Source organism: Tachyglossus aculeatus, chromosome 4, assembly GCF_015852505.1.
Source record: "Tachyglossus aculeatus isolate mTacAcu1 chromosome 4, mTacAcu1.pri, whole genome shotgun sequence".
Taxonomy (NCBI): Eukaryota; Metazoa; Chordata; class Mammalia; order Monotremata; family Tachyglossidae; genus Tachyglossus; species Tachyglossus aculeatus.
The window spans coordinates 2,229,343-2,256,906 of record NC_052069.1 but is presented as its reverse complement, the minus strand read 5'-3'; the positions used below and the strand labels follow the sequence as shown (position 1 = coordinate 2,256,906).

At 42.9% G+C, this 27,564-nt stretch overlaps 1 protein-coding gene across 1 annotated transcript in view; it reads right to left on the bottom strand.

The window, feature by feature from the left end:
• The window catches only part of GRK4 (G protein-coupled receptor kinase 4), a 221,929-nt gene that overhangs the window by 52,423 nt on the left and 141,942 nt on the right, over positions 1 to 27,564 (bottom strand). Inside the window, exon 9 of the mRNA XM_038745522.1 lies at positions 12,113 to 12,303. Coding sequence (XP_038601450.1) covers positions 12,113 to 12,303 — 191 coding nt within the window. The remainder of the gene's footprint in view (positions 1 to 12,112; positions 12,304 to 27,564) is intronic.

Genomic DNA, 27,564 nt, shown 5'->3' with positions numbered 1-27,564 from the left:
GGCTCACAGTCTAAAAGGGGGAGACAGAGAACAAAACCAAACATACTAACAAAATAAAATCAATAGAATAGATATGTACAAGTAAAATAAATAAATAAATAAATAGAGTAATAAATATGTACAAACATATATACATATATACAGGTGCTGTGGGGAAGGGAAGGAGGTAAGATGGGGGGGATGCAGAGGGGGACGAGGGGGAGAGGAAGGAAGGGGCTCAGTCAGTTTCCCTCCCTTCACCCCTTCCCCAGACTCCCTCTGTACCAACGCCAACCCTCAACTTGTACTTCCCAAGTGCTTAGTACAGTGCTCTGCACACAGTAAGTGCTCAATAAATACGATTGAATAAATACGGTTGCATTGATGCCCTTCCAACCCCCATCCCCGCCTCTTCCCTACCTCCTTCCCCTCCCCACAGCCCTTGTATATATTTTAACAGATTTATTACTCTATTTATTTCACTTGTACATATTTACTATTCTATTTATTTTGTTAATAATGTGCATATAGTTATAATTCTATTCATTCTGACGATTTTGACACCTGTCTACATGTTTTGTTTTGCTGTCTGTCTCCCCCTTCTAGACTGTGAGCCCTCTGTGGGTAGGGACTGTCTCTATCTGCTGCTGAATTGTACTTTCCAAGAGCTTAGTACAGTGCTCTGCACACTTAGAACAGTGTTTTGCACATAGTAAGCGCTTAACAAATACCATCATCATCATCACACAGTAAGCGCTCAATAAATACGATTGAATGAATGAATAAACACTAGTTTATAATGAATCAAGAGAGATCAGAATCATCATCATCATACAGTAAGCGCTCAATAAATACGATTGAATGAATGAATGAATAAACACTAGTTTATAATGAATCAAGAGAGATCAGAATCATCATCATCATACAGTAAGCGCTCAATAAATACGATTGAATGAATGAATGAACACTAGTTTATAATGAATCAAGAGAGATCACAATCATCATCATCATACAGTAAGCGCTCAATAAATACGATTGAATGAATGAATGAATAAACACTAGTTTATAATGAATCAAGAGAGATCAGAAGCCACGGCTCAGCAACGACAGACTTTGGAAAGTCATAATCCCAGAAATCGAAGCTTCCCTTGTGTCAGTGTATCTAAATTTATTTTTATTTATTCTGGTGACTTGACACCTGTCCACATGTCTTGTTTTGTTGTCTGTCTCCCCCTTCCAGACTGTGAGCCCGTTGGTGGGTAGGGACCGTCTCTATACGTTGCCGACTTGAACTTCCCAGGCGCTTAGTACAGTGCTCTGCACACAGTAAGCGCTCAATAAATACGATTGAATGAATGAATGCATCTGCAACACGGATCCTCACCCAAAAGGGGCTCGAGACATACCAATGAAGAGACTTAAAATGGTAAACTACTTGCATTACTCATTGATCCAGTTGTATTTATTAAGTGCTTACCGTGGGCAGAGCACTGTACTAAGCGCTTGGGAAAGTACCATATGACAATAAATAGTGACGAAAAGGCAGCCTGAAATATAAATGTCCTCAATGAAACGTAAACATAATCTTGTTGCTTTAGAGAAAAGGAGTCTCACATGCCTGCCCAGAAAAATTCCAATACTTGGACTATAATAAGAAGCAGCGTGGCTCAGTGGAAAGAGCCCGGGCTTGGGAGTCAGAGGTCATGGGTTCAAATTCCGGCTCCGCCAATTATCAGCTGTGTGACTTTGGGCAAGTCACTTCACTTCTCGGTGCCTCAGTTCCCTCATCTGTAAAATGGGGATTAAGACCGTGAGCCCCACGTGGGACAACCTGATCACCTTGTAACCTCCCCAGCGCTTAGAAGAGTGCTTTGCACGTAGTAAGCACTTAATAAATGCCATTATTATTACATTATCATTATCTATATATCAAAGATAGCAAAGATTATTATTAGAAAATAGAAAATATTATTATTATATTCTTAATATATTAATATATTGTTATATATTGATAATAATAGTAATGATATTTGTTAAACACTTACTAAGTATCAAGCACTGTTCTAAGCACTGGGATAGATATGAGCTTACTATCTATGAGAAACAGCATGGCTCAGTGGAAAGAGCCTGAGCTTGGGAGTCAGAGGTCATGGGTTCTAATCCTAGCTCCGCCACATGTCTGCTGTGTGACCTTGGGCAAGTCACTTAACTTCTCTGTGCCTCAGTTTCCTCATCTGTAAAATGGGGATGAAGACCGTGAGCCCCACATGGGGCAACCTGATCACCTTGTATCCCCCCCAGTGCTTAGAACAGCGCTTTGCACATAGTAAGTGCTTAACAAATACCATTATTAATATTATTATTATTACCTATCTATCAAAGATAGTAGCAAAGATTCTATCCTTGGTAAGTAACGTGATTGTTCAAATTCATCAAGAGGCTAGTTAAAAAAGGCTAAAGAAACTGACCTCTGTTCAAAAACTTCACCCTGAAAATGAAGGTTGTAAACACATTTTTAAGAAGAGAGGAGTTGATGAAAAAAACAAATTAAATGCCACTGGGCGATGGACTTTCTTGAAAGGAAACCAAGAATGAGACAGAACTCTGAAAAGAGCTAGAGAACTGTCTAATTGCCTGGTGGGGGTGAGAGAAGAGTCAAGAGAATGCAAGTTAGGTAAATCATAAGAATGTTACCAAAATTAAAAGAGTACTAGAGATAAAAGGATGCCACTGGTTATTGTTGTATTGTACTTTCCCTAGCGTGGCTCAGTGGAAAGAGAACGGGCTTTGGAGTCAGAGGTCATGGGTTCAAATCCCAGCTCCACCAATTGTCAGCTGTGTGACTTTGGGCAAGTCACTTCACTTCGCTGGGCCTCGGTTCCCTCATCTGTAAAATGGGGATTAAGACTGAGACCCCCCATGGGCCAACCTGATCGCTTAGAACAGTGCTTTGCACATAGTTAAGTGCTTAATAAATGCCATTATCATTATTATTATAGTACAGTGCTCTGCACAAATTTCAATAAATATGACTGAACGACTAAAAGAAAAACCCAAATTTCTCACAGATTTCAGGGCTAAAACTTTCATTCATTAATTCATTGTCGTATTTGTTGAGCACTTACTGTGTGCAGAGCACTGTACTAAGTGCTTGGGAAAGTTGCCAACATATCGAGACGGTCCCTACCCAACAGTGGACTCACAGTCTAGAAGGGGGAGACAGGGAACAAAACACAACTTATCAACCAAGAGATTTTAGAATCCAATAGGTAAATTTTATGCCATTAAAATAGTGATTTTGATGTTTCACAGGCAGTACTCTCCCCACACAGAAGTGTGCACAGGAATTCTCTCTATATGTTGCCAACTTGTACTTCCCAAGCGCTTAGTACAGTGCTCTGCACACAGTAAGCGCTCAATAAATATGATTGATTGATTGATTGATTGACTGTGAACATTTGACTCTCCATGCTATAGTTTTTTTATGGTATTTGTTATGGGCCTAGTGGAGGCAGAGGACCTGGGTTCTAATCCCAGCTCTGCCACTTATCTACTGGGTGACCCTGGGCAAGTCACTTAACTCTCTGGGCCTCATTGTCTCATTTACAAAATAATAAAAATAATGATGGCATTTGTTAAGCTCTTACAAAATGATGAGTTATTACCTGTTCTCCCTCCCCCTTAGTCTGTGAGCCCCATGTGAGAGAGGGACTGTGTCCCACTTGATTAGAGAAGCAGCGTGGCTCAGTGGAAAGAGCCCGGGTTTGGGAGTCAAAGGTCATGGGTTCTAATCCCGGCTCTGCCACTTTTCAGCTGTGCGACTTTGGGCAAGTCACTTCATTTCTCTGAGCCTCAGTTACCTTATCTGTCAAATGGGGATTAAGACTGTGAGCCCCAGGTGGGACAACTTGATTACCTTGTATCTACCCCAGCGTTTAGTAAAGTGCCTGGCACATTCATTCATTCATTCAATCATATTTATTGAAAGCTTGCTGTATGCAAGCTTACCTCCCCGCCTTACCTCCTTCCCCTCCCCACAGCACCTGTATATATGTATATATGTTTGTTCGTATTTATTACTCTATTTATTTATTTTATTTGTACATATATATTCTATTTATTTTATTTTGTTAATATGTTTTATTTTGTTGTCTGTCTCCCCCTTCTAGACTGTGAGCCCACTGCTGGGAACTTGCACTTCCCAAGTGCTTAGTACAGTGCTCTGCACACAGTAAGCGCTCAATAAATACGATTGAATGAATGAAAGCACTTGGAAAGTACAAGCGGGCAACATATAGAGACAATCCCTACCCAACAATGGGCTCACAGTCTAGAAACAAGGACATAGTAAGCGCTTAACAAATATCATAAAAAAACGCTTAGTATAGTGCTCTCCACACAATAGATGCTAGAGAAGCAGCATGGCTTAGTGGAAAGAGGCTGGGCTTGGATGTCAGAGGTCGTGGGATCAAATCCCAGCTCCACCACTTGTCAGCTGTGTGATTTTTGGGCAAGCCACTTCACTTCTCTGGGCCTCAGTAACCTCATCTGTAAAATGGGGATGAAGACTGTGAGTCCCATATGGGACAACCTGATGACCTTGTGTCTATCCCAGCGCTTAGAACAGTGCTTGACACGTAGTAAGCACTTAACAAATACCATCATTATTGTGGACTTTAGGAATGGGAAGGATAAAATCTGTTTTCAAGCCATCACCTGGAACGTAGGCTAATTGGGCATAAATCAATCAATCAATCAATCTATCATATTTATTGAGCGCTTACTGTGTGCAGAGCACTGTACTAAGCGCTTGGGAAGTCCAAGTTGGCAACATATAGAGACGGTCCCTACCCAACAGTGGGCTCACAGTCTAAAAGGGGGAGACAGAGAACAAAACCAAACATACTAACAAAATAAAAAAAATAGAATAGATATGCACAAGTAAAATAAATAAATAAATAAATAGAGTAATAAATATGTACAAACATATATACGTATATACAGGTGCTGTGGGGAAGGGAAGGGTGTAAATCACTGGATGTCTACTGAGTGCAAAGTGCTGTACTAAGCACAAAGGACTCCCTACCCACAAATAGCTTACAGTTATCCCCTCTGTAACACTAGCCAGTCATCTGACAACATCTACACAGGGCTCACTGTCTTAATCCCCATTTTACAGATGAGGTAACAGAGGCCCTGAGAAGTGAAGCGACTTGCCCGGGGTCACAGAGCCAACGAGTGGCGGAGCCGGGATTAGAACCCAGGTCCTTCTGATCCCAGGCCTGGGCTCTATCCATTGGCTGTCCATCCCCTCACCCCCTCCTACCTCCCCTCCCTTCTGTCCTTCTCCAGCCCAGCCCGCACCCTCCGCTCCTCCACCGCTGATCTCCTCCCCGTACCTCGCTCTCGCCTGTCCCGCCATCGACCCCCGGCCCACGTCCTACCCCAGGCCTGGAATGCCCCCAATCCCTCTGCCCATCCGCCAAGCTGGCGCTCTTCCTCCCTTCAAGGCCCTACTGAGAGCTCACCTCCTCCAGGAGGCCTTCCCACACTGAGCCCCTTCCTTCCTCTCCCCCTCATCCCCCTTTCCATCCCCCCCATCTTACCTCCTTCCCTTCCCCACAGCACCTGTATATATGTATATATGTTTGTACATATTTATTACTCTATTTATTTATTTATTTTACTTGTACATATCTATTCTATTTATTTTATTTTGTTAGTATGCTTGGTTTTTTCTCTGTCTCCCCCTTTTAGACTCTGAGCCCACTGTTGGGGAGGGACTGTCTCTATATGTTGCCAACTTGTACTTCCCAAGCGCTTAGTACAGTGCTCTGCACACAGTAAGTGCTCAATAAATATGATTGATTGATTGATTGATTGACTTGCGCTGTCCAGTTGTTTCCCAACCCATAGTGACACCATGGACACATCTTTCCCAGAATGTCCCATTTCCATCTGCCATCATTTTGCCACTAGGCCAAGCTATTTCACTTGGAAGAATCGCCTGGGAGAGTCTGATACAAAAGACTCAAATGTTGGCACAATCCCTGCCCACAAGGAGCTGGAAGCCTGGAGCTAACAAACTGTTCTTTGGAATTGAACGATCTCATTGACATTGAAGCAGTGTGGCTCAGTGGAAAGAGCCCGGGCTTTGGAGTCAGAGGTCATGGGTTTGAATCCCAACTCCGCCAATTGTCAGCTGGGTGACTTTGGGCAAGTCAATTCATTTCTCGGCGCCTCGGTTACTTCATCTGTAAAATGGGGATTAAGACTGTGAGCCCCCCATGGGACAACCTGATCACCCTGTAACTTCCCCACCGCTTAGAACAGTGCTTTGCACATAGTTAGCACTTAATAAATGCCATCATTATTATTATTTACTCTACCATTTTGACTAATTTCAATGGTATTCTCTTTTACTATCACGTCTCTTCCAAGAGGCCTTCCCTAAACTCCCCTCTCCTCTTCCCCCATTCTCTTCTGCGTCGCCCAACTTGCTCCCTTTGTTCTTCCCCCCTCCCAGCCCCACAGTATTTATGTCCATGGCTGTCAATCAATCAATCAATCGTATTTATTGAGCGCTTACTGTGTGCAGAGCACTGTACTAAGCGCTTGGAAAGTACAAGTTGGCAACATATAGAGACAGTCCCTACCCAACAGTGGGCTCACAGTCTAAAAGCTGTCACTTGTTAATTTTGATAATAATAATAATGACGGCATTTATTAAGCACTTACTATGGGCAAAGCACTGTTCTAAGCACTGGGGAAGTTACAAGGTGATCAGGTTGTCCCACACGGGGCTCACAGTCTAAATCCCCATTTTACAGACGAGGTAACTGAGGCCCAGAGAAGTGATGTGACTTGCCCAAAGTCCCACAGCTGACAATTGGCAGAGCTGGGATTTGAACCCGTGACCTCTGACTCCAAAGCCCGGGCTCTTTCCACTGAGCCACGCTGCTAAATCGAATTCCACTAGCCAAAATCCAAAAGCCACATGAGGTTCCGGGATCCGGCAGTTAGTTTTATGTTGTTGACATGGACAAATATTGTCTAAACACACACTGGCAGTCAGCTCCACATCAGAGCCAAGGGATGAGTTTAGAGTTTATCCAGTTTGTGGTGGATTAATGCCACTCGCCAGCCTCTGTTTGGAAGGATTTGATAAAAACAATTGTGTTTCTTGGGCCATTTGGCCAAACATCCGTTATGATAGCTCATTTTGCAACTGCACGACAAAAATGAAATCACATTAAATAGGTATGCACTTGGAGACATTTTGCACGCTAGAAAATACTAGCCCTTCCCAGAAAGCTACTTAATCGCTTTGAAGATTCAAGGGTGGACATGATTTCACCCATTTTCCACAGAATCGATACTAATAATAACAATAATAAAGGTATTTGTTAAACCCTTACTACGCGAGCAGCACTGTTCTATGTGCTGGTGGATTCAGCACTTAGAACAGTGCTTTGCACATAGTAAGCGCTTAACAAATACCATCATTATTATATACAAGTTAATAATAATAATGGCATTTATTAAGCACTTACTATGTGCAACACACTATTCTAAGCGCTGGGGAAGTTGCAAGGTGATCAGGTTGTCTCACGGGGGGCTCACGGTCTTAATCCCCATTTTACAGATGAGGGAACTGAGGCCCAGAGAAGTTAAGTGACTTGCCTAAAGTCACACAGCTAACAATTGGCAGAGCCGGGATCTGAACCCATGACCTCTGACTCCAAAGCCCGGGTGCTTTTCCACTGAGCCACGCTGCTTCTCATAACCCAGTGCTTAGAACAGTGCTTTGCACATAGTAAGCGCTTAACAAATACCATCATTATTATCATTATTATTATTATTATTATTATTATTTTAGACTGTGAGCCCACTCTTTTAGACTGTGAGCCCACTGTTGGGTAGGGACTGTCTCTATGTGTTGCCAATTTGTACTTCCCAAGCGCTTAGTACAGTGCTCTGCACATAGTAAGCGCTTAATAAATACGATTGATTGATTGATTATGATTATTATTATAGAGTTAATCCGGTTAGACACGGTCTCCATCCAGCAAGGGGCTCACGCTCTTGATTCCCACTTTACAGATGAGGGAACTGAGGAGCTTCTCTGTGCCTCAGAACATGGGGCTCACAGTCTCAGAGGGAGGGAGTACAGGTACAGAACCCCCATTTTACAGTTGAGCAAACTGAGGCCCAGAGAAGTGAAGTGACTTGCTCAAGGTCACTCGGCAGGCCTGTACTCTTTCCACTAGGCCCCGCTGCTTCTCAAAACAAAAAGTCAAATCCCTGTTTTTTCTCTGTTTTTGAAAAAAACACCCACCTGCTCACTCCTCACATCCTTGGAGTACCCAGTGTGCTTCCAACTGCCTAAATCCTTTATCAGTGACGAAAGTTTTTTAGACTGTGAGCCCACTGTTGGGTAGGGACTGTCTCTATATGTTGCCAACGTGTACTTCCCAAGCGCTTAGTACAGTGCTCTGCACACAGTAAGCGCTCAATAAATATGATTGATGAAGATGGAACGATTTTTCACAAATCTGGTTTCAAAAATGTTCTGATTTCTGTAACCGACCATCCAAAGTAACCGACACTAGTATGAGGGGGGTAAAAATGGTCTTTTACTATTTAACAAATCGACAGCTGATGGGACTAACTCTCTCAACCAGTCTTCTAGACTGTGAGCCCACTGTTGGGTAGGGACCATCTCTATATGTTGCCAACTTGTACTTCCCAAGCGCTTAGTACAGTGCTCTGCACACAGTAAGCGCTCAATAAATACGATTGAATGAATGAATGAATGAACTTCAAATCTGTGGTGATATTTTCAGATGATTATATGTATATAGCTATAATTCTATTTATCTATTCTGATGGTATTGACACCTGTTTACTTGTTTTATTTTGTTGTCTGTCTCCCCCTTCTAATCATAAAAATAATAATGGCAATTGTTAAGCACTTACTATGTGCCAAGCACTGTTCTAAGCGCTGGGGTGGCTACAAAGTGATCAGGTCATCCCAGGTGGGGCTCACAGTCTAAATCCCCATTTTACAGATGAGGTAACCGAGGCACAGAGAAGTGAAGTGACTTGCCCAAAGTCACACAGCTGACAAGCTGCGGAGCCGGGATTAGAACCCATGACCTCTGACTCCAAAGCCCAGGCTCTTTCCACTGAGCCACGTGGCTGTGAGTCCGTTGTTGGGTAGGGACCAACTCTATAAGCTGCCGATTTGTACTTCCCAAGCGCTTAGTACAGTGCTCTGCACACAGTAAGCGCTCAATAAATACGACTGAATGAATGAAAGATTATGCAAAGTGGGCGCCACATCTTGAAAATGTGTCCTCTTAAAGTTGGACCTTTTTGTTTTTTACAAAAGAAAAAGGAAAGACTTGTTTTAAAGGACTGTATTAAACTCATAATTTCAAGCTATTATGACGATTCTCTTCCCAGGGGTAATGGTCGTCACTAAAATCTTTCCCCCCAAAAAAAAAAGTTAGGCTAGGTATAGCTGAGGCTACGTATGGCTTTAAAAAAGCCATTTTCTGAGTACACAGTGAAATCTAATATTTTGTTCTTGAACCCTTTTCGATTTGATGCGGGGTTTGTTTGTTTTGTTTCCTCCAGGCTTTGATACCTTGTGACCTTGTCCAAGCCATGGGTCGCACTCAGATGGCCTGCGAGGATAACATTTGGCTTGAATGGACATACAATAATAATAATAATAATAATTGCGGTATTTCATTCATTCATTTATTCATTCAATCGTATTTATTGAGCGCTTACTGTGTGCCCAGCACTGTACTAAGCGCTTGGGGAGTACAAGTCGGCAACATATAGGGACGGTCCCTACCCAACAAAGGGCTCACAGTCTAGAAGGGGGAGACAGACAACAAAACAAAACATGGAGACAGGTGTCAAAATCGTCAGAACAAATAGAATTAAAGCTATATGCACACCATTAACAAAATACATTGAATAGTAAATACGTACAAGTAAAATAAATAGAGTAATAAATCTGCACAAATATATATACAGGTGCTATGGGGAGGGGAAGGAGGTAGGGCGGGGGGGATGGGAAGGAGGAGAGGAAAAAGGGGGCTCAGTCTGGGAAGGCCTCCTGGAGGAGGTGAGCTCTCAGTAGGGCTTTGAAGGGAGGAAGAGAAGCAGCGTGGCTCAGTGGAAAGAGCCCGGGCTTTGGAGTCAGAGGTCATGGGTTCAAATCCCAGTTCTGCCACTTGTCAGCTGTGTGACTTTGGGAGAGTCACTTCACTTCTCTGGGCCTCAGTTCCCTCATCTGCGAAGTGGGGATGAAAACTGAGCCCCCCGTGGGACAACCTGATCTCCTTGTAAACTCCCCAGCGCTTAGAACAGTGCTTTGCACATAGTAAGCGCTTAATAAATGCCATTATAAAAAAATAAAAAAAGAGAGCTAGTTTGGCGGATGTGTGGAGGGGGGGCATTTGTTAAGTGATTTCTATTTACAAAGTGCTGGGATAGATACCAGGTAATTGGGTTGGACAGAGCCCCTGTCCCACACAGGGCTCAGAGTCTTAATCCCCATTTTCCAGATGAGGCAACTGAGGCCCAGAGAAGGGCAGAGACCAGCCCAAGGTCCCACAGCAGAGAAGTGGCAGAACCGGGATTAGATCCCACTAAGCCGCGTTGCTTCCCCAACGCCCAGTGAAGAATTCGCGCCTGATTTCGTGGAAGACACGGAGATTTGAGCGATCGCTTCCAGACGACAGCTCATCGGGCCATATGCCTCGATAAGATTGAAGAAGGAAAAGAAGCATTTTGAAACATACACGTTCAAGGTAATAATAATTACGGTATTTGTTAAGCGCCAAGCACTGTTCTAAGCATCCTCTAGACCACAAGCTGGGCGGGGATCCTGTCTACCAACTCTTTTATACTGCTCTTTCCCAAGCGCTTAGTAAATACCATGGATTGAGAAGAAGAGGTGATATGACCTAAGTTTACGAAGGGTGCACTGCAAAAATCAATCAATCAATCAATCAATCGTATTTATTGAGCGCTTACTATGTGCAGAGCACTGTACTAAGCGCTTGGGAAGTACAAATTGGCAACATCTAGAGACAGTCCCTACCCAACAGTGGGCTCACAGTCTAAAAAGAGCTAAAGTTCGATTTGGTCGCGAGTGGAAGAGAGGCTGACGCAAGATTTTACAAGAGTGAGTCTTCATTTTCACGTGAATCACTTTAACGCTATTAATGCTAACATTCAGTCAATCGATCGGCGAGATTTATTGAGCATTTACTGTATACACAGCGCTCTACTAACTGCTTGGGAGAGTACGGCAGAGTTGGGAGAAATGATTCCTGCCCTCGAGGAGCTTAACAGCCTACTTGGGGAGCAGAGGGATTTGAAAAAATAAACACTTCTTCCGGGGATCGACCCGGGGCTATTGACAGGATAATCAATCAATCTTATTTATCAAGCATTTACTGTGTGCAGGGCACTGCTCTAAGCGCTTGGAATCAATCAATCAATCGTATTTATTGAGCGCTTACTATGTGCAGAGCACTGTACTAAGCGCTTGGGAAGTACAAATTGGCAACACATAGAGACAGTCCCTACCCGACAGTGGGCTCACAGTCTAAAAGGGGGAGACAGAGAACAGAACCAAACATACCAACAAAATAAAATAAATAGGATAGAAATGTACAAGTAAAATAAATAAATAAATAAATAAACAGAGTAATAAATATGTACAACCATATATACATATATACAGGTGCTGTGGGGAAGGGAAGGAGGTAAGATGGGGGGACGGAGAGGGGGACGAGGGGGAGAGGAAGGAAGGGGCTCAGTACAACAGAATCGGCAGTCACGTTCCCTGTCCACATGAGCTTACGGTTTTAGAGGACACTTCTTTGACCAAGGAAACTTAAAAACGAACTTGAAGGGTGAAAACTGTCAACAGAAAGCAAAAGGGTCAAATTTAATTTTAACAAAATGCATCTCACACCATAAAAGTCCCTGTAAATGTGATCTTGTGGACAAACAGAAACTCCCAGCATCGGGGCAAACTCTTTTGCTCTACACGCTGAAATGGAAAGCTTGACAAGCATGCATTACTGCCGTTGGGTCTTACCTGTAAACAATTCTCTCCCTCTGTAAATCTTCCAAGCCACAGCACAGTTCTGCAGCATAGAAAACTGCCCTCTGTTCATCAAAGCCAGGATTTCCCATGTTGTATATGTGAAACTTCAAATCCCCTCCGTTCATAATCGTTAACACTAAACACAGGGCATCTTTTGTTTCATACGTGTAGGATAAACTAACCTAAAAACAAAAGAGACTTGCTGTTTTCACTTGTGATTCCCCAGAATCCCCACTCCCAATTTCTTTCTAATTGGAAAGGAAAGCACAAAAGCCGAGGAATTAGGTGGGGAAAATGTAGCAACTGAGAGCTCACGTGGAAGAACGCATCTGGAAGGAAAACGAACAAGACACAGACACATTCGTCAATCCCCCGAAACGAACAAAACTCTAAAAGTGCATCCCTTTGGTAATCCAAGGGACCAATCCGATTTATAGATTAAAAACAGAGCTCCACAAAAACTGGTGGAGGAGATAACACCTCCACCAGTCAAATCACAACAAGTGTCCCTGTTTGCCACCCCATCGCATGAGAAGCAGCGTGGCTCAGTGGAAAGAGCCCGGGCTTTGGAGTCACAAGTCACGGGTTCAAATCCCGACTCCACCAACTGTCAGCTGTGTGACTTTGGGCAAAGGCTCACCTCCTCCAGGAGGCCTTCCCAGACTGAGCCCCTTCCTTCCTCTCCCCCTCGTCCCCCTCTCTATCCCCCCATCTTACCTCCTTCCCTTCCCCACAGCACCTGTATATATGTTTGTACATATTTATTACTCTATTTATTTAGTTAGTTATTTTACTTGTACATATCTATTCTATTTTATTTTGTTAGTATGCTTGGTTTTGTTCTCTGTCTCCCCCTTTTAGACTGTGAGCCCACTGTTGGGTAGGGACTGTCTCTATATGTTGCCAATTTGTACTTCCCAAGTGCTTAGTACAGTGCTCTGCACATAGTAAGCGCTCAATAAATACGATTGATGATGATGATGATGAAGTCACTTCACTTCTCTGTGCCTCAGTGACCTCATCTATAAAATGGGGATTAAACCGGTGAGCCCCCGGTGGGACAACCTGAGCACCTTGTAACCTCCCCGGTGCTTAAAACAGTGCCTTGCACATAGTAAGCGCTTAACATATACCATCATTATTCTTATTATTATGAGGGGTGAGTCTTCTGGGGTCAACCCTGAAAATTCAGTTTTTTAGGGTTAGAAGTTAAGCATTTCTTGAACGGCCCTTGAGTTGAAAATGCGCTCTTCTTTACCATCCCCTCATCCCCCCCATTTGTTCTCAATCAGTATTTAAAGTCGTATTTTTCAAGGCAATCTACAAAGGAAGATCTAAATATCATAGTTCTTAGTCTGGGTTCTGCCACATGATAATAATAATAATAATAATTATGGTATTTCTTAAGCGCTTACTATGTGTCAGGCACTGCACTAAGCGCTGCGGTGGATCCATGCAAATTGAGTTGGACACAATCCCTGTCCCTCGTGGGGCTCACAGTCCAGATCCTCATTTTCCATCATCATCATCATCAATCGTATTTATTGAGAGCTTACTGTGTGCAGAGCACTGTACTAAGCGCTTGGGAAGTACAAGTTGGCAACATATAGAGACAGTCCCTACCCAACAGTGGGCTCACAGTCTAAAAGAGCAGGCAAGTGGAAGAGCCAGGATTAGAACCCATGTCCTTCTGATTCCCAGATCTGTGCTGTCGCCACTATGCCATGCTGCTGCTGCTGCTGTGTGACCTTAGGCAGGTCACTTCACCTCTCTGGGCCTCAGTTCCCACATCTGTAAAATGGGGATGAAGGCTGTGAGCCCCCCGTGGGACAGGGACTGGGTCCAACCTGATGAGCTTGAATCTACCCCAGCGCTTAGAACAGTACCTGGCACGTAGTAAATGCTTAAAAAATACCTCAATTATTTTTAGGTTGAAAAATATTTTTTTCAGTGTTATTTGTTTAGGACTTCCTTTGTGCCAGGCACTGTACTAAGTATTGCGGCTCAGTGGAAAGAGCGCAGGCTTGGAAGTCAGAGGTCATGAGTTCTAATCCTGGCTCTGCCACTTATCAGCTGTGTAACTTTGGGCAAGTCACTTCACTTCTCTGGGCCTCAGTGACCTCATCTGGAAAATGGGGATTAAGACTGTGAGCCCCATGTGGGACAACCTGATGACCTTGTATCACCCCCAGTGCTTAGAACAGTGCTTGGTACATAGTAAATGCTTAACAAATACCAAAATTATTATTATTATTATTACTATTATTATATTATGATTATTATTATTATTGTTGTTACTGGGGTAGATACAAGCTAATCAGGTTGGACCCAATCCATGTCCTTCCTGGGGCTACAGTCCAGATTTCCAGATGAGGTAACCGAAGAACAGAGAAGAGAAGTGACTTACCCAAGATCACACAGCATACAGGTGACAAAACAGGGATGAAAACCCAGCTGTTCTTACTGCCATGCCCGGGCTCTATCCACTAGACCACATTGTTAATAATGGCATTTATTAAGCGCTTACTATGTGCAAAGCACTGCTCTAAGCGCTGGGGAAGTTACAAGGTGATCAGGTTGTCCCACGTGGGGTTCACAGTCTTAATCCCCATTTTACAGATGAGGTCACTGAAGCCCAGAGAAGTGAAGTGACTTGCCCAAAGTCCCACAGCTGACAATTGGCGGAGCCGGGATTTGAACCCATGACCTCTAACTCCAAAGCCCAGGCTCTTTCCACTGAGCCATGCTGCTTCTCACTGCTATTTTTCCTTTAAGTGCTTTTACATCTCCTCTCACTTTTGCTGACCATCGGCTATGAATTTTATCAAAGTTAACCGATTTTATCCCTTGTGAAAGAAGGTTCAGTGTACTGTCACAAATATTCTTTCAGTCATTCCAATTTAGTGATGAAGCATGCATTCGAAGACTAAATGTATTTTGATGAAGTCCTTCCCAGACTGAGCCCCTTCCTTCCTCTCCCCCTCGTCCCCCTCTCCATCCCCCCATCTTGCCTCCTTCCCTTCCCCACAGCACCTGTATATATGGATATATGTTTGTACATATTTGTTACTCTATTTATTTATTTATTTATTTATTTTATTTGTACATATCTATTCTATTTATTTTATTCTGTTGGTATGTTGTTTTGTTCTCTGTCTCCCCCTTTTAGACTATGAGCCCACTGTTGGGTAGGGACTGTCTCTATATGTTGCCAACTTGGACTTCCCAAGCGCTTAGTACAGTGCTCTGCGCACAGTAAGCGCTCAATAAATACGATTGATGATGATGATGATGATGAAGTCATAGAGAAGAATGGCGGGCAAATTGATTGTCACTGATAATCCTTGTTGACCATAGAACAAAAAGTGACCGAGCCACTCCTTCCTCTCCCCCTCCTCCCCCTCCCCGTCCCCCCCCACCTTACCTCCTTCCCCTCCCCACAGCACCTGTATAGATGTATTTATGTTTGTACATATTTCTCTATTTATTTATTTTACTTGTACATATTTATTCTATTTATTTTATTTTGTTAATATGTTTTGTTTTGTTGTCTGTTTCCCCCTTCTAGACTGTGAGCCCGCTGCTGGGTAGGGACCGTCTCTAGATGTTGCCGACTTGTACTTCCCAAGCGCTTAGTACAGTGCTCTGCACACAGTAAGCGCTCAATAAATACGATTGATGATGATGATGATGATGTATTTATGTTTGTACATATTTATTACTCTATTTTACTTGTACATATTTATTCTATTTATTTTATTTTTTTAATATGTTTTGTTTTGTTGTCTGTTTCCCCCCTCTAGACTGTGAGCCCGCTGTTGGGTAGGGACCGTCTCTAGATGTTGCCGACTTGTACTTCCCAAGCGCTTAGTACAGTGCTCTGCACACAGTAAGCGCTCAATAAATACGATTGATGATGATGATGATGATGTATTTATGTTTGTACATATTTATTACTCTATTTTACTTGTACATATTTATTCTATTTATTTTATTTTTTTAATATGTTTTGTTTTGTTGTCTGTTTCCCCCCTCTAGACTGTGAGCCCGCTGTTGGGTAGGGACCATCTCTAGATGTTGCCGACTTGTACTTCCCAAGCGCTTAGTACAGTGCTCTGCACACAGTAAGCGCTCAATAAATACGATTGAGTGAATGAATGAATGAAAAGGAGGTAAATGAAATACAACGACCAGGGATCTGAAGACGGGAAAACGACGGACCTAATTTTGTAAGAGGACCTGAAGGATCAAAAATTCCTAGTCAATTACTACTACTACTACTACTACTACTACTAATGATGATGATGGTATTTGTTAAGTGCTTACTATGTGTGAAGCACTGTTCTAAGCACTGGGGGGGATACAAGGTGATCAGGGTGTCCCACGGGGGGCTTACAGTCTTCATCCCCATTTTACAGATGAGGGAACTGAGGCACAGAGAAGTTAAGTGACTTGTCCAAGGTCACACAGCTGACAAGTGGTGGAGCTGGGACTCCATGTGAGAAGCAGCATGGCTCAGTGGAAAGAGCCCGGGCTTTGGAGTCAGACGTCAGGGGTTCAAATCCCAACACCGCCACATGTCTGCTGTGTGACCTAACTTCTCTGAGCCTCAGTTACCTCATCTGTAAAATGGGGATTAAGACTGTGAGCCCCACGTGGGACAACCTGATCACCCTGTAACCCCCCCAGTGCCTAAAACAGTGGTTTGCACATTGTAAGCGCTTAACAAATACCATCATTATTATTATCATTAAAGATTACATCTGTTCCTCCCCAGATTACATGCTAGGATAAACTCACTGAAGAATAAACAGCATTTCTGATGCACGTGAAATTAGTTCTAGCACACTGGCTACCAAACCATCTCCAAAACACCACACTGCTGACGATAATAAGGCAAGAACAAGCAGAAGGTGAGATTGCAATTAAAAAGCAATTGAGAAGCAACTGTGCAATCTTGGGAGTCAGAAGGACCTGGGTTCTAATCTTGCCTCCTCCACTTGTCGGCTCTGTGACCTTGGGCCAGTCACTTCACTTCCTCTATGCTTCAGTGACCTCATCTGTCAAATGGGGATGAAGACTGTGAGCCCCACGTGGGACAACCTGATCACCTTGTCTACCCCAGGGCTTAGAACAGTGTTTGCCACATAGTAAGCGCTCAACAAATACCATAATTATTAATTATTATTATTATTCCTCTATGCTTCAATTACCTCATCTGTAAAGCAGGGACCAAGACTGTGAGCCCAGTGTGGGACAAAGACTGTGTCCAACTGATTACCTTACATCCAGCGCATAGAGCACTGCTTTGCACATAGTAAGCGCTTAATAAATGCCATTATTATTATTATTATTATTATTATTATTATTATTATCTATCTTGTTCGGTGCTTAGAACAGTGCTTAATAGTAAATAATAATAATAATGGCATTTATTAAGCGCTTACTATGTGCAAAGCACTGGTCTAAGCACTGGTGGGGGATACAAGGTGATCAGCTAGTCCCATGGGGGGCTCACAGTCTTCATCCCCATTTTACAGATGAGGGAACTGAGGCCCAGAGAAGTTAAGCAACTTGCCCAAATTCACACAGCTGACAAGTGGCGGAGCCTGGATTTGAACCCATGACCTCTGACTCCAAAGCCCAGGCTCTTTCCACTGAGCTACGCTGCTTCTCTACTTAACACGCTGCTTCACAAATACTTTTTATTATTATCATTATCTACCCCAGTCTTTTAGACTGTGAGCCCACTGTTGGGTAGGGACTGTGTCTATATGTTGCCAATTTGTACTTCCCAAGCGCTTAGTACAGTGCTCTGCACATAGTAAGCACTCAATAAATACGATTGATAATGATTATCTACCCCAGAGCTTACAGTGCCTGGCACATAGTAAGTGCTTAACAAATACCATTAAAAATAAATTAAAAAAAAAAAAGACTAAGCGGTGGTCTGCATGAGATGAACTTCCAGCTGGGTTTGAAAAATGTTCCTGATTCTCCCGATTCTCCGTCATTTTTGTCTCGAGCCGATCCTCATCCTGTGCTGGTCCTGGCTTTACGTCTTCCTGGGAGTTAAGCTCTGGAGTGTAGTCCTATACGTTCAGTAATTCTTGAATCATCATCATCAATCGTATTTATTGAGCGCTTACTCTGTGCGGAGCACTGTACTAAGCGCTTGAATGACTGTTTCTAAGAACCCGCGGGAGTTTGTTGATTTGGAGGCGTTTCCAAGTGGGGCAGAAGCTCAATCTAACCATGTTGTGGCAGAGAAGCAGCCTGGCCTAGCGGAAAGAGCCCGGCCTTGGGAGTCAGAGGTCGTGGGTTCTAATCCCGGCTCCGCCACTTGTCTGCTGTGTGGTCGTGGGCAAGTCACTTCACTTCTCTGGGCCTCAGTTACCTCATCTAAAAATGGGGACCAAGACGGTGAGCCCCGTGAGGGCCATGGACTGTATCCAATCCTATTACCTTGTATCTACCCCAGTGCTTAGAACAGTGCTTGGCATATAATAAGTGCTTGACAAATATCATCATCACATAGTAAGCACTTAACAAATCCCATAATAATAATTATTATTATTATTCAGCACGGCTGCAAACAAGTTGAACGGGTCTGGACCCACTTCACATCCCTGGTTTAATAATAATGATAATAATAGTGGCATTTATTAAGTGCTTACTCTGTGCAAAGCACTGTTCTAAGCTGTGGGGAGGTTACAAGGTGATCAGGTTGTCCCATGGGGGGGCTCACTGTCTTCATCCCCATTTTCCAGATGAGGGAACTGAGGCCCAGAGAAGTGAAGTGACTTGCCCAAAGTCACACAGCTGACAATTGGCGGAGCTGGGATTTGAACCCGCGACCTCTGACTCCAAAGCCCGGGCTCTTTCCACTGAGCCACGCTGCTTCTCCACAGGTTCCTAGACCGTGAGCCCGCTGTTGGGTAGGGACCGTCTCTATATGTTGCCAACTTGCCGACTGTACCAAGCGCTTAGTACAGTGCTCTGCACACAGTAAGCGCTCAATAAATTCATTCATTCATTCAATCGTATTTATTGAGTGCTTACTGTGTGCAGAGCAATCAATCAATCAATCGTATTTATTGAGCACTATACTAAGCACTATACTAAGAGCTATACTATATACTATATATATACATATCAATCAATCAATCGTATTTATTGAGCGCTTACTATGTGCAGAGCACTGTACTAAGCGCTTGGGAAGTACAAATTGGCAACACATAGAGACAGTCCCTACCCAACAGTGGGCTCACAGTCTAAAAGGGGGAGACAGAGAACAGAACCAAACATACCAACAAAATAAAATAAATAGGATAGAAATGTACAAGTAAAATAAATAAATAAATAAATAAATAGAGTAATAAATATGTACAACCATATATACATATATACAGGTGCTGTGGGGAAGGGAAGGAGGTAAGATGGGGGGATGGAGAGGGGGACGAGGGGGAGAGGAAGGAAGGGGCTCAGTCTGGGAAGGCCTCCTGGAGGAGGTGATATATATATATATACATATATGTATACATATATACATGTATATATACATGTATACTTATATATACATATATATATAAGCAGCGTGGCTCAGTGGAAAGAGCACGGGCTTTGGAGTCAGAGATCATGGGTTCAAATCCCGGCTCTGCCAACTGTCAGCTGTGTGACTTTAGGCAAGTCACTTCACTTCTCTGTGTCTCAGTTACCTCATCTGTGAAATGGGGATGAAGACTGTGAGCCCCCTGTGGGACAACCTGATCACCTTGTAACCTCCCCCAGCACTCAGAACAGTGCTTTGCACATAGTAAGCACTTAACAAATGCCATCATCATATATATATATATATATATATATATTATACTAAGAGCACTATACTAAGCGCTTGGAAAGTACATAAATCTGATTGAGTGAATGAATGAAAGGTTTCTTCCACAGGCGAAGGGGAATGGCTGAGGAGGGGCCCCCTCAGCCCTCCTTTGCCAGCCGTGCCCTCGTGAACGGAGGTGGGTACCACCCCACATCCCCATTTCAGGGAACGGCTCCGACAGAGTCCCCTCGCCTCTGATCCGCCCAACCGGCCAACTTCCGTCATGAAGTTGCCTCAGAATCTCGACGGACTTTACCAAGTGGCCAAATTCCCGTCATTTCCATCATCATCAATCATATATATTGAGCGCTTACTGTGTGCAGAGCACTGTACGAAGCGCTTGGGAAGTACAAGTTGGCAATGTATAGAGACAGTCCCTACTCAGCAGTGGGCTCACGGTCTAAAAGTCTAAAACTTCCAGAGGTCAGATCCACTGCTAATAATAATGACGATGGCATTTGTGAAGCGCTTACTATGTGCCAAGCACCGGGGCAGATACAAGGTCATCAGGTTCTCCCGTTTGGGGCTCACAGTCTTATTCCCCTTTTACAGATGAGGGAACTGAGGCCCAGAGAATAATAATAATAATAATAATGATGGCATTTGATAAGCGCTTACTATGTGCCAAGCACCGTTCTAAGCGCTGGGGCAGATACAAGGTCATCAGGCTGTCCCATGTGGGGCTCACGGTCTTATTCCCCTTTTACAGAGGAGGGAACTGAGGCCCAGAGAAGTGAAGTGACTTGCCCAAGGTCACACAGCTGGTAAGTGGCAGAGCCGGGATTTGAACCCATGACCTCTGACTCCCAAGCAGGTGCTCTTTCCACTAAGCCACGATGCTTCTCATAAGCAGCTTCGAATACTGTACGCACATGATGATGATGATGATGATAAGACTGTGAGCCCCACGTGGGACAGTGTGATCACCTTGTATCCCCCCAAGCGCTTAGAACAGTGCTTGGCACGTAGTAAGTCCTTAACAAGTGCCATTTTATATATATACATATATATAAAATATATACCAAATAGATGTATTTGTTATATATATATATAAGTGCTTAGTACAGTGCTCTGCACATAGTAAGCGCTCAATAAATATGATTGATGATATATTTGTTATGCCCTTACTGTGTGCCAAGCACTGCAGTAAGCATTGGGGAGGATACAAGATAATAATAATAATCATGATGGTATTTGTTAAGCGCTTACTATAATGTGCATATACCTATAATTCTATTTATTTACATTGATGCTATTGATGCCTGTTTACTTATTTTGTTTTGTTGTCTGTCTCCCCCCTTCCAGACTGTGATCCCGTTTTTGGGTAGGGATCGTCTCTGTTGCTGAATTGTACTTTCCAAGCACTTAGTACAGTGCTCTGCTCACAGTAAGTACTCAATAAGTACGATTGAATAAATGAATGTGCCAAGTAATAATAATAATAATAATGGCATGTGTTAAGCGCATACTATGTGCAAAGCACTGTTCTAAGCGCTGGGGGCAGATACAAGGTGATCAGGTCCCTCGTGGGGCTCACAGTCTTAATCCCCATTTTACAGATGAAATCACTGAGGCCCAGAGAAGTGAAGTGACTTGTCCAAAGTCACACAGCTGACAAGCGGCGGAGCCGGGATTAGATCCCATGACCTCTGACTCCCAAGCCCGGGCTCTTTCCACTGAGCCACGCTGCTTCTCTAAGTACTGTTCTAAGCGCTGGTGGGGGATACAAGGTGATCAGGTTGTCCCACATGGGGTTTACAGTCTTAATCTCCATTTTATAGATGAGGTAACTGAGGCGCAGAGAAGTTAAGTGGCTTGCCCAAGGTCACACAGCATACAATTAGCAGAGCCGGGATTCAAACCCACGACCTCTGACTCCCAAGCCCGGGCTCTTTCCACCGAGCCACGCTGCTTCTCACGATAAGAAAATCAGGTTGGACTCAATAATATAATAATAATGGCATTTATTAAGCGCTTACTATGTGCAAAGCACTGTTCTAAGCACTGGGGAGGTTACAAGGTCATCAAGTTGTCCCACAGGGGGCTCACAGTCTTAAACCCCATTTTACAGATGAGGTAACTGAGGCCCAGAGAAGTGAAGTGACTTGCCCAAAGTCACCCAGCTGACAAGTGGCAGAGCCGGGATTCGAACCCATGACCCCCTGACTCCAAAGCCCGGGCTCTTTCCACTGAGCCACGCTGCTTCTCACGATAAGAAAATCAGGTCGGACTCAATCCCTGCCCCAAATGGGGTTCACAGTGTAAGTGGGAGGGGGAAGAAGTACTGAATCCCCATTTTATCATCAATCGTATTTATTGAGTGCTTACTATGTGCAAAGCACTGTACTAAGCGCTTAGACTGTGAGCCCACCGTTGGGTAGGGACTGTCTCTATATGTTGCCACCTTGTCCTTCCCAAGCGCTTAGTACAGTGCTCTGCACACGGTAAGCGCTCAATAAATACGATTGATAATTTTACAGATGAGGCCACTGAGGCCCAGAAAAGGGAAGTGATTCGCCCAAGGTCTCACGGAAGAAGGCAAGGGGAGAGCCGGGATTAGAATCCAGTCCTCTTGACTCCCAAACACATGCTCTTTCCGCCAGGCCACGCTGCTTCCCTACCGTTTAGAGTGGCATTCGATGTAAAATAAAAAAAAGTTCTGGCATTCCTCAAACAGAGGAACACAGCCTTCAGGGAATTTGTCAGAGTGACCAAACTTTCTATTTGATTACTCACAATTTCTAGACTATACACGTCTTGTTCCCAGCAGCATTCCAAATAAACATTCCCGCTCCCTCCGAGGGAAATCAAAACTACGGCACGAAATCCTTTTGAACTGAAATATTTCTGGGCCCAGAACGGATGCCAATTAATTCTTTTCAGCGCAAGACGAACGCTGCCACTAAAGTTTCTTGTGTGGTAGTTTGAAAGCGCTTAGTACAGTGCTCTGCACACAGTAAGCGCTCAATAAATACGATTGATTTAGATCTTTTAGACCGTGAGCCCACTGTTGGGTAGGGACTGTCTTTATATGTTGCCAATTTGCACTTCCCAAGCGCTTAGTACAGTGCTCTGCACACAGTAAGCGCTCAATAAATACGATTGATTTAGATCTTTTAGACCGTGAGCCCACTGTTGGGTAGGGACTGTCTTTATATGTTGCCAATTTGTACTTCCCAAGCGCTTAGTACAGTGCTCTGCACACAGTAAGCGCTCAATAAATATGATTGATTTAGATCTTTTAGACCGTGAGCCCACTGTTGGGTAGGGACTGTCTTTATATGTTGCCAATTTGTACTTCCCAAGCGCTTAGTACAGTGCTCTGCACGTAGTAAGCGCTCAATAAATACGATTGATGATGATGATGATGATTGATTGATTGAAAAGAAATGATCGGGAAGGGTTATCATCTAATAGGGCTATGCACTACAGAAACATTGCCATCGTTCAAAATTCAAATATTTTCCCAGCTTTCTTTTTTTAAAAAATGCTGTCCTGCAAAGTTGTTCCTGAATCATTGGGAAGTAAATAAACAAAAGTCGATGTAATAAAACTACAGAGATTTGAAAATTTTCAGGTTAAGGGCATTCGACAGTCTAATGAATACGAGAAAACCAGTAGAAAAAAAAACATTACGGAATTAAATTTTGTCATGAAAAGCATGTGAAGTGTCAAGTCACCATTTTCATTCATTCATTCAATCGCATTTACCGAGCGCTTACTGTGCGCAGAGCACTGTACTAAGCGCTTGGGAAGGACAAGTTGGCAACATATAGAGACGGTCCCTACCCAACAGTGGGCTCACAGTCTAGAAAGCACCTTTATCTGGTGAGAATGGGCACTGGACACAAAGTAAATAATAAATCAAAGCTGTTACAAGATGGAAATGTCCAGTGAACACTAAATAATAATAATAATTACTATGGTATTTGTTAATTAATCAATCAATTAATCATCAATCGCATTTATTGAGCGCTAACTGTGTGCAGAGCACTGTACTAAGCGCTTGGGAAGGACAAGGTGGCAACATATAGAGACAGTCCCTACCCAACAGTGGGCTCACAGTCTAAAAGTTAAGCGCTTACTATATGCCAGGCTCTGTACTAAGCACTGGGGTAGATACCAGCAAATCGGGTTGGATACAGTCCCTGTCCCACGTGGGGCTCACAGTCTTATTCCCCATTTTACAGCAGCGTGAGAAGCAGCGTGGTCCAGTGGAAAGAGCCCGGGCTTTGGAGTCAGAGGTCATGAGTTCAAATCCCGGCTCTGCCACATGTCTGCTGTGTGACTTTGGGCAAGTCACTTAACTTCTCTGAGCCTCAGTTACCTCATCGGTAAAATGGGGATTAAGACTGTGAGGCCCCCGTGGGACAACCTGATCACCTTGTATCCCCCCAGTGCTTAGAACAGTGCTTTGCACATAGTAAGCGCTGAACAAATGCCATTACTATGATTATTATTATTATTACAGATAATAATACTGTTGCTAATCATAATAAATGATATTATCTATTATATACTATTATTTGTAATAATGATAAATAATCATTAAATTCATTCAATCGTATTTATGGAGCGCTTACTGTGTGCAGAGCACTGGACTAAGCGCTTGGGAAGTACAAGTCGGCAACATATAGAGACGGTCCCTACCCAGCAACGGGCTCACAGTCTAGAATGGGGAGACACAACAAAACAAAACATGCAGACAGTTGTCAAAACCATTAGAATAATATGATTAACTGTATATATGTATATATGTTTGTACATATTTATTACTCTATTTATTTATTTATTTTACTTGTACATATCTATTCTATTTTATTTTGTTAGTATGTTTGGTTTGGTTCTCTGTCTCCCCCTTTTAGACTGTGAGCCCACTGTTGGGTAGGGATTGTCTCTATATGTTGCCATTTTGTACTTCCCAAGCGCTTAGTACAGTGCTCTGCACATAGTAAGCGCTCAATAAATACGATTGATGATGATTAAATGAATGAACAAATTCCATCATTATCCCCTCCCCATCCCCCTGCCTTACCTCCTTCCCCTCCCCACAGCACCTGTATATATGTATATATGTTTGTACGGATTTATTACTCTATTTATTTATTTATTTTATTTGTCCATATTTATTCTATTTATTTTATTTTGTGAATATGTTTGGTTTTGTTGTCTGTCTCCCCCTTCTAGACTGTGAGCACGCTGTTGGGTAGGGACCGTCTCTAGATGCTGTAGACTTGGACTTCCCAAGAGCTTAGTCCAGTGCTCTGCACACAGTAAGCGCTCAATAAATACGATTGAATGAATGAATGAATGAATGAATGAATAAAGAGTGGAAAGATCCCGGGCTTTGGAGTCAGAGGTCATGGGCTCAAATCCCGGCTCACGGTCTAGAAGGGGGAGACAGACAACAAAATAAAACACGTGGATGGGTGTCAAGTTGTCAGAAATATTAATATGTTCCATCGTCGGTCTCCCCCTAATAGACTGTGAGCCCGCTGTTGGGTAGGGACCGTCATCATCATCATCATCAATCGTATTTATTGAGCGCTTACTATGTGCAGAGCACTGTACTAAGCGCTTGGGAAGTACAAATTGGCAACATCTAGAGACAGTCCCTACCCAACAGTGGGCTCACAGTCTAAAAGGGGGAGACAGAGAACAAAACCAAACATACTAACAAAATAAAATAAATAGAATAGATATGTACAAATAAAATAAATAAATAAATAGAGTAATAAATATGTACAAACATATATACATCTATACAGGTGCTGTGGGGAAGGGAAGGAGGTAAGATGGGGGGGATGCAGAGGGGGACGAGGGGGAGAGGAAGGAAGGGGCTCAGTGTGGGAAGGCCTCCTGGAGGAGGTGAGCTCTCAGCAGGGCCTTGAAGGGAGGAAGGACCGTCTCTAGATGTTGCCAACTTGGACTTCCCAAGCGCTTAGTACAGTGCTCTACACACAGTAAGCGCTCAATAAATACGACTGACTGACTGACTGAATGAATGAATTGTGGGCCAGTGCAAAGTTATGTCCTGCTGCTACCAGGACAATGCATAACTATGGGCAGGGACCGTGGCTAATTCAATGGTATTTATTGAGCGATTACCCCGTGCAAAGCACTGTACTAAGCGCTTGGAAAGTACAATTCAGCAATAAAGAGAGAAATGCTTGAAGGGTATAGATACAAGTCCATAGGTGATGCAGAAGAGAGAGGGAGTAGGGGAAGAGAGGGTTTAATTGGGGGAAGATGTCTTGGAGGCGATGTGATTTTAATTAAAATCATATTTATTTATTACTTATTAATTATTTATTACTTTATTATATTACTTTATTATAATTATATTATATTATAATTATATTACATTATAATTATAATTATTACTAATTTATTAAGCAATAAGCTTTATTTATTACTTTATTAATTATTACATATTTATTACTCTATTTATTTATTTATTTATTTATTTATTTTACTTGTACATTTCTATCCTATTTATTTTATTTTGTTGGTGTGTTTGGTTCTGTTCTCTGTCTCCCCCTTTTAGACTGTTCGCCCACTGTTGGGTAGGGACTGTCTCTATGTGTTGCCAATTTGTACTTCCCAAGCGCTTAGTACAGTGCTCTGCACATAGTAAGCGCTCAATAAATACGATTGATTGATTGATTGATTGAATTCAGCTTTGAAGGTGAGGAGAGTGGTGGTCTGCAATATAGGGAGGGATAGAGACAGCTGTCAAAACCATTAGAATAATATGATTGAATGAATGAATGAATGAATGAATAAATACCATCATTATCCCCTCCCCACCCCCCCCCGCCTTACCTCCTTCCCCTCCCCACAGCACCTGTATATATGTATATATGTTTGTACGTATTTATTACTCTATTTATTTATTTATTTTATTTGTCCATATTTATTCTATCTATTTGATTTTGTTCATATGTTTTATTTTGTTAATATGAATGTAAATATCATTCATTCAATGATATTTATTGAGCGCTTACCGTGTGCAGAGCACTGTACTAGGCGCTTGGGAAATACAAGCCGGTAACATCTAGAGACGGTCCCTACCCAACAACGGGCTCACAGTCTAGAAGGGGGAGACGGACAACAAAACAAAACATGTGGACAGGTGTCGTCAGAACAAATAGAAATAAAGCTAGAGGCGTATCATTAACAAAATAAATTGAATGATGTACAAGTTAAATAGAGTAATAAATCTGTACAATCATATATACAGGTGCTTTGGGGAGGGGAAAGAGGTAGCACTGGGGTGGGTACAAGCAAATCGGATTGGACACAGTCCCTGTCATCATCATCATCATCAATCGTATTTATTGAGCGCTTACTATTTGCAGAGCACTGTACTAAGCGCTTGGGAAGTACAAATTGGCAACATATAGAGACAGTCCCTACCCAACAGTGGGCTCCCAGTCTAAAAGGGGGAGACAGACAACAAAACCAAACATACTAACAAAATAAAATAGAATAGATATGTACAAATAAAATAATAAATAAATAAATAGAGTAAAAAATATGTACAAACAAATATGTACAACCC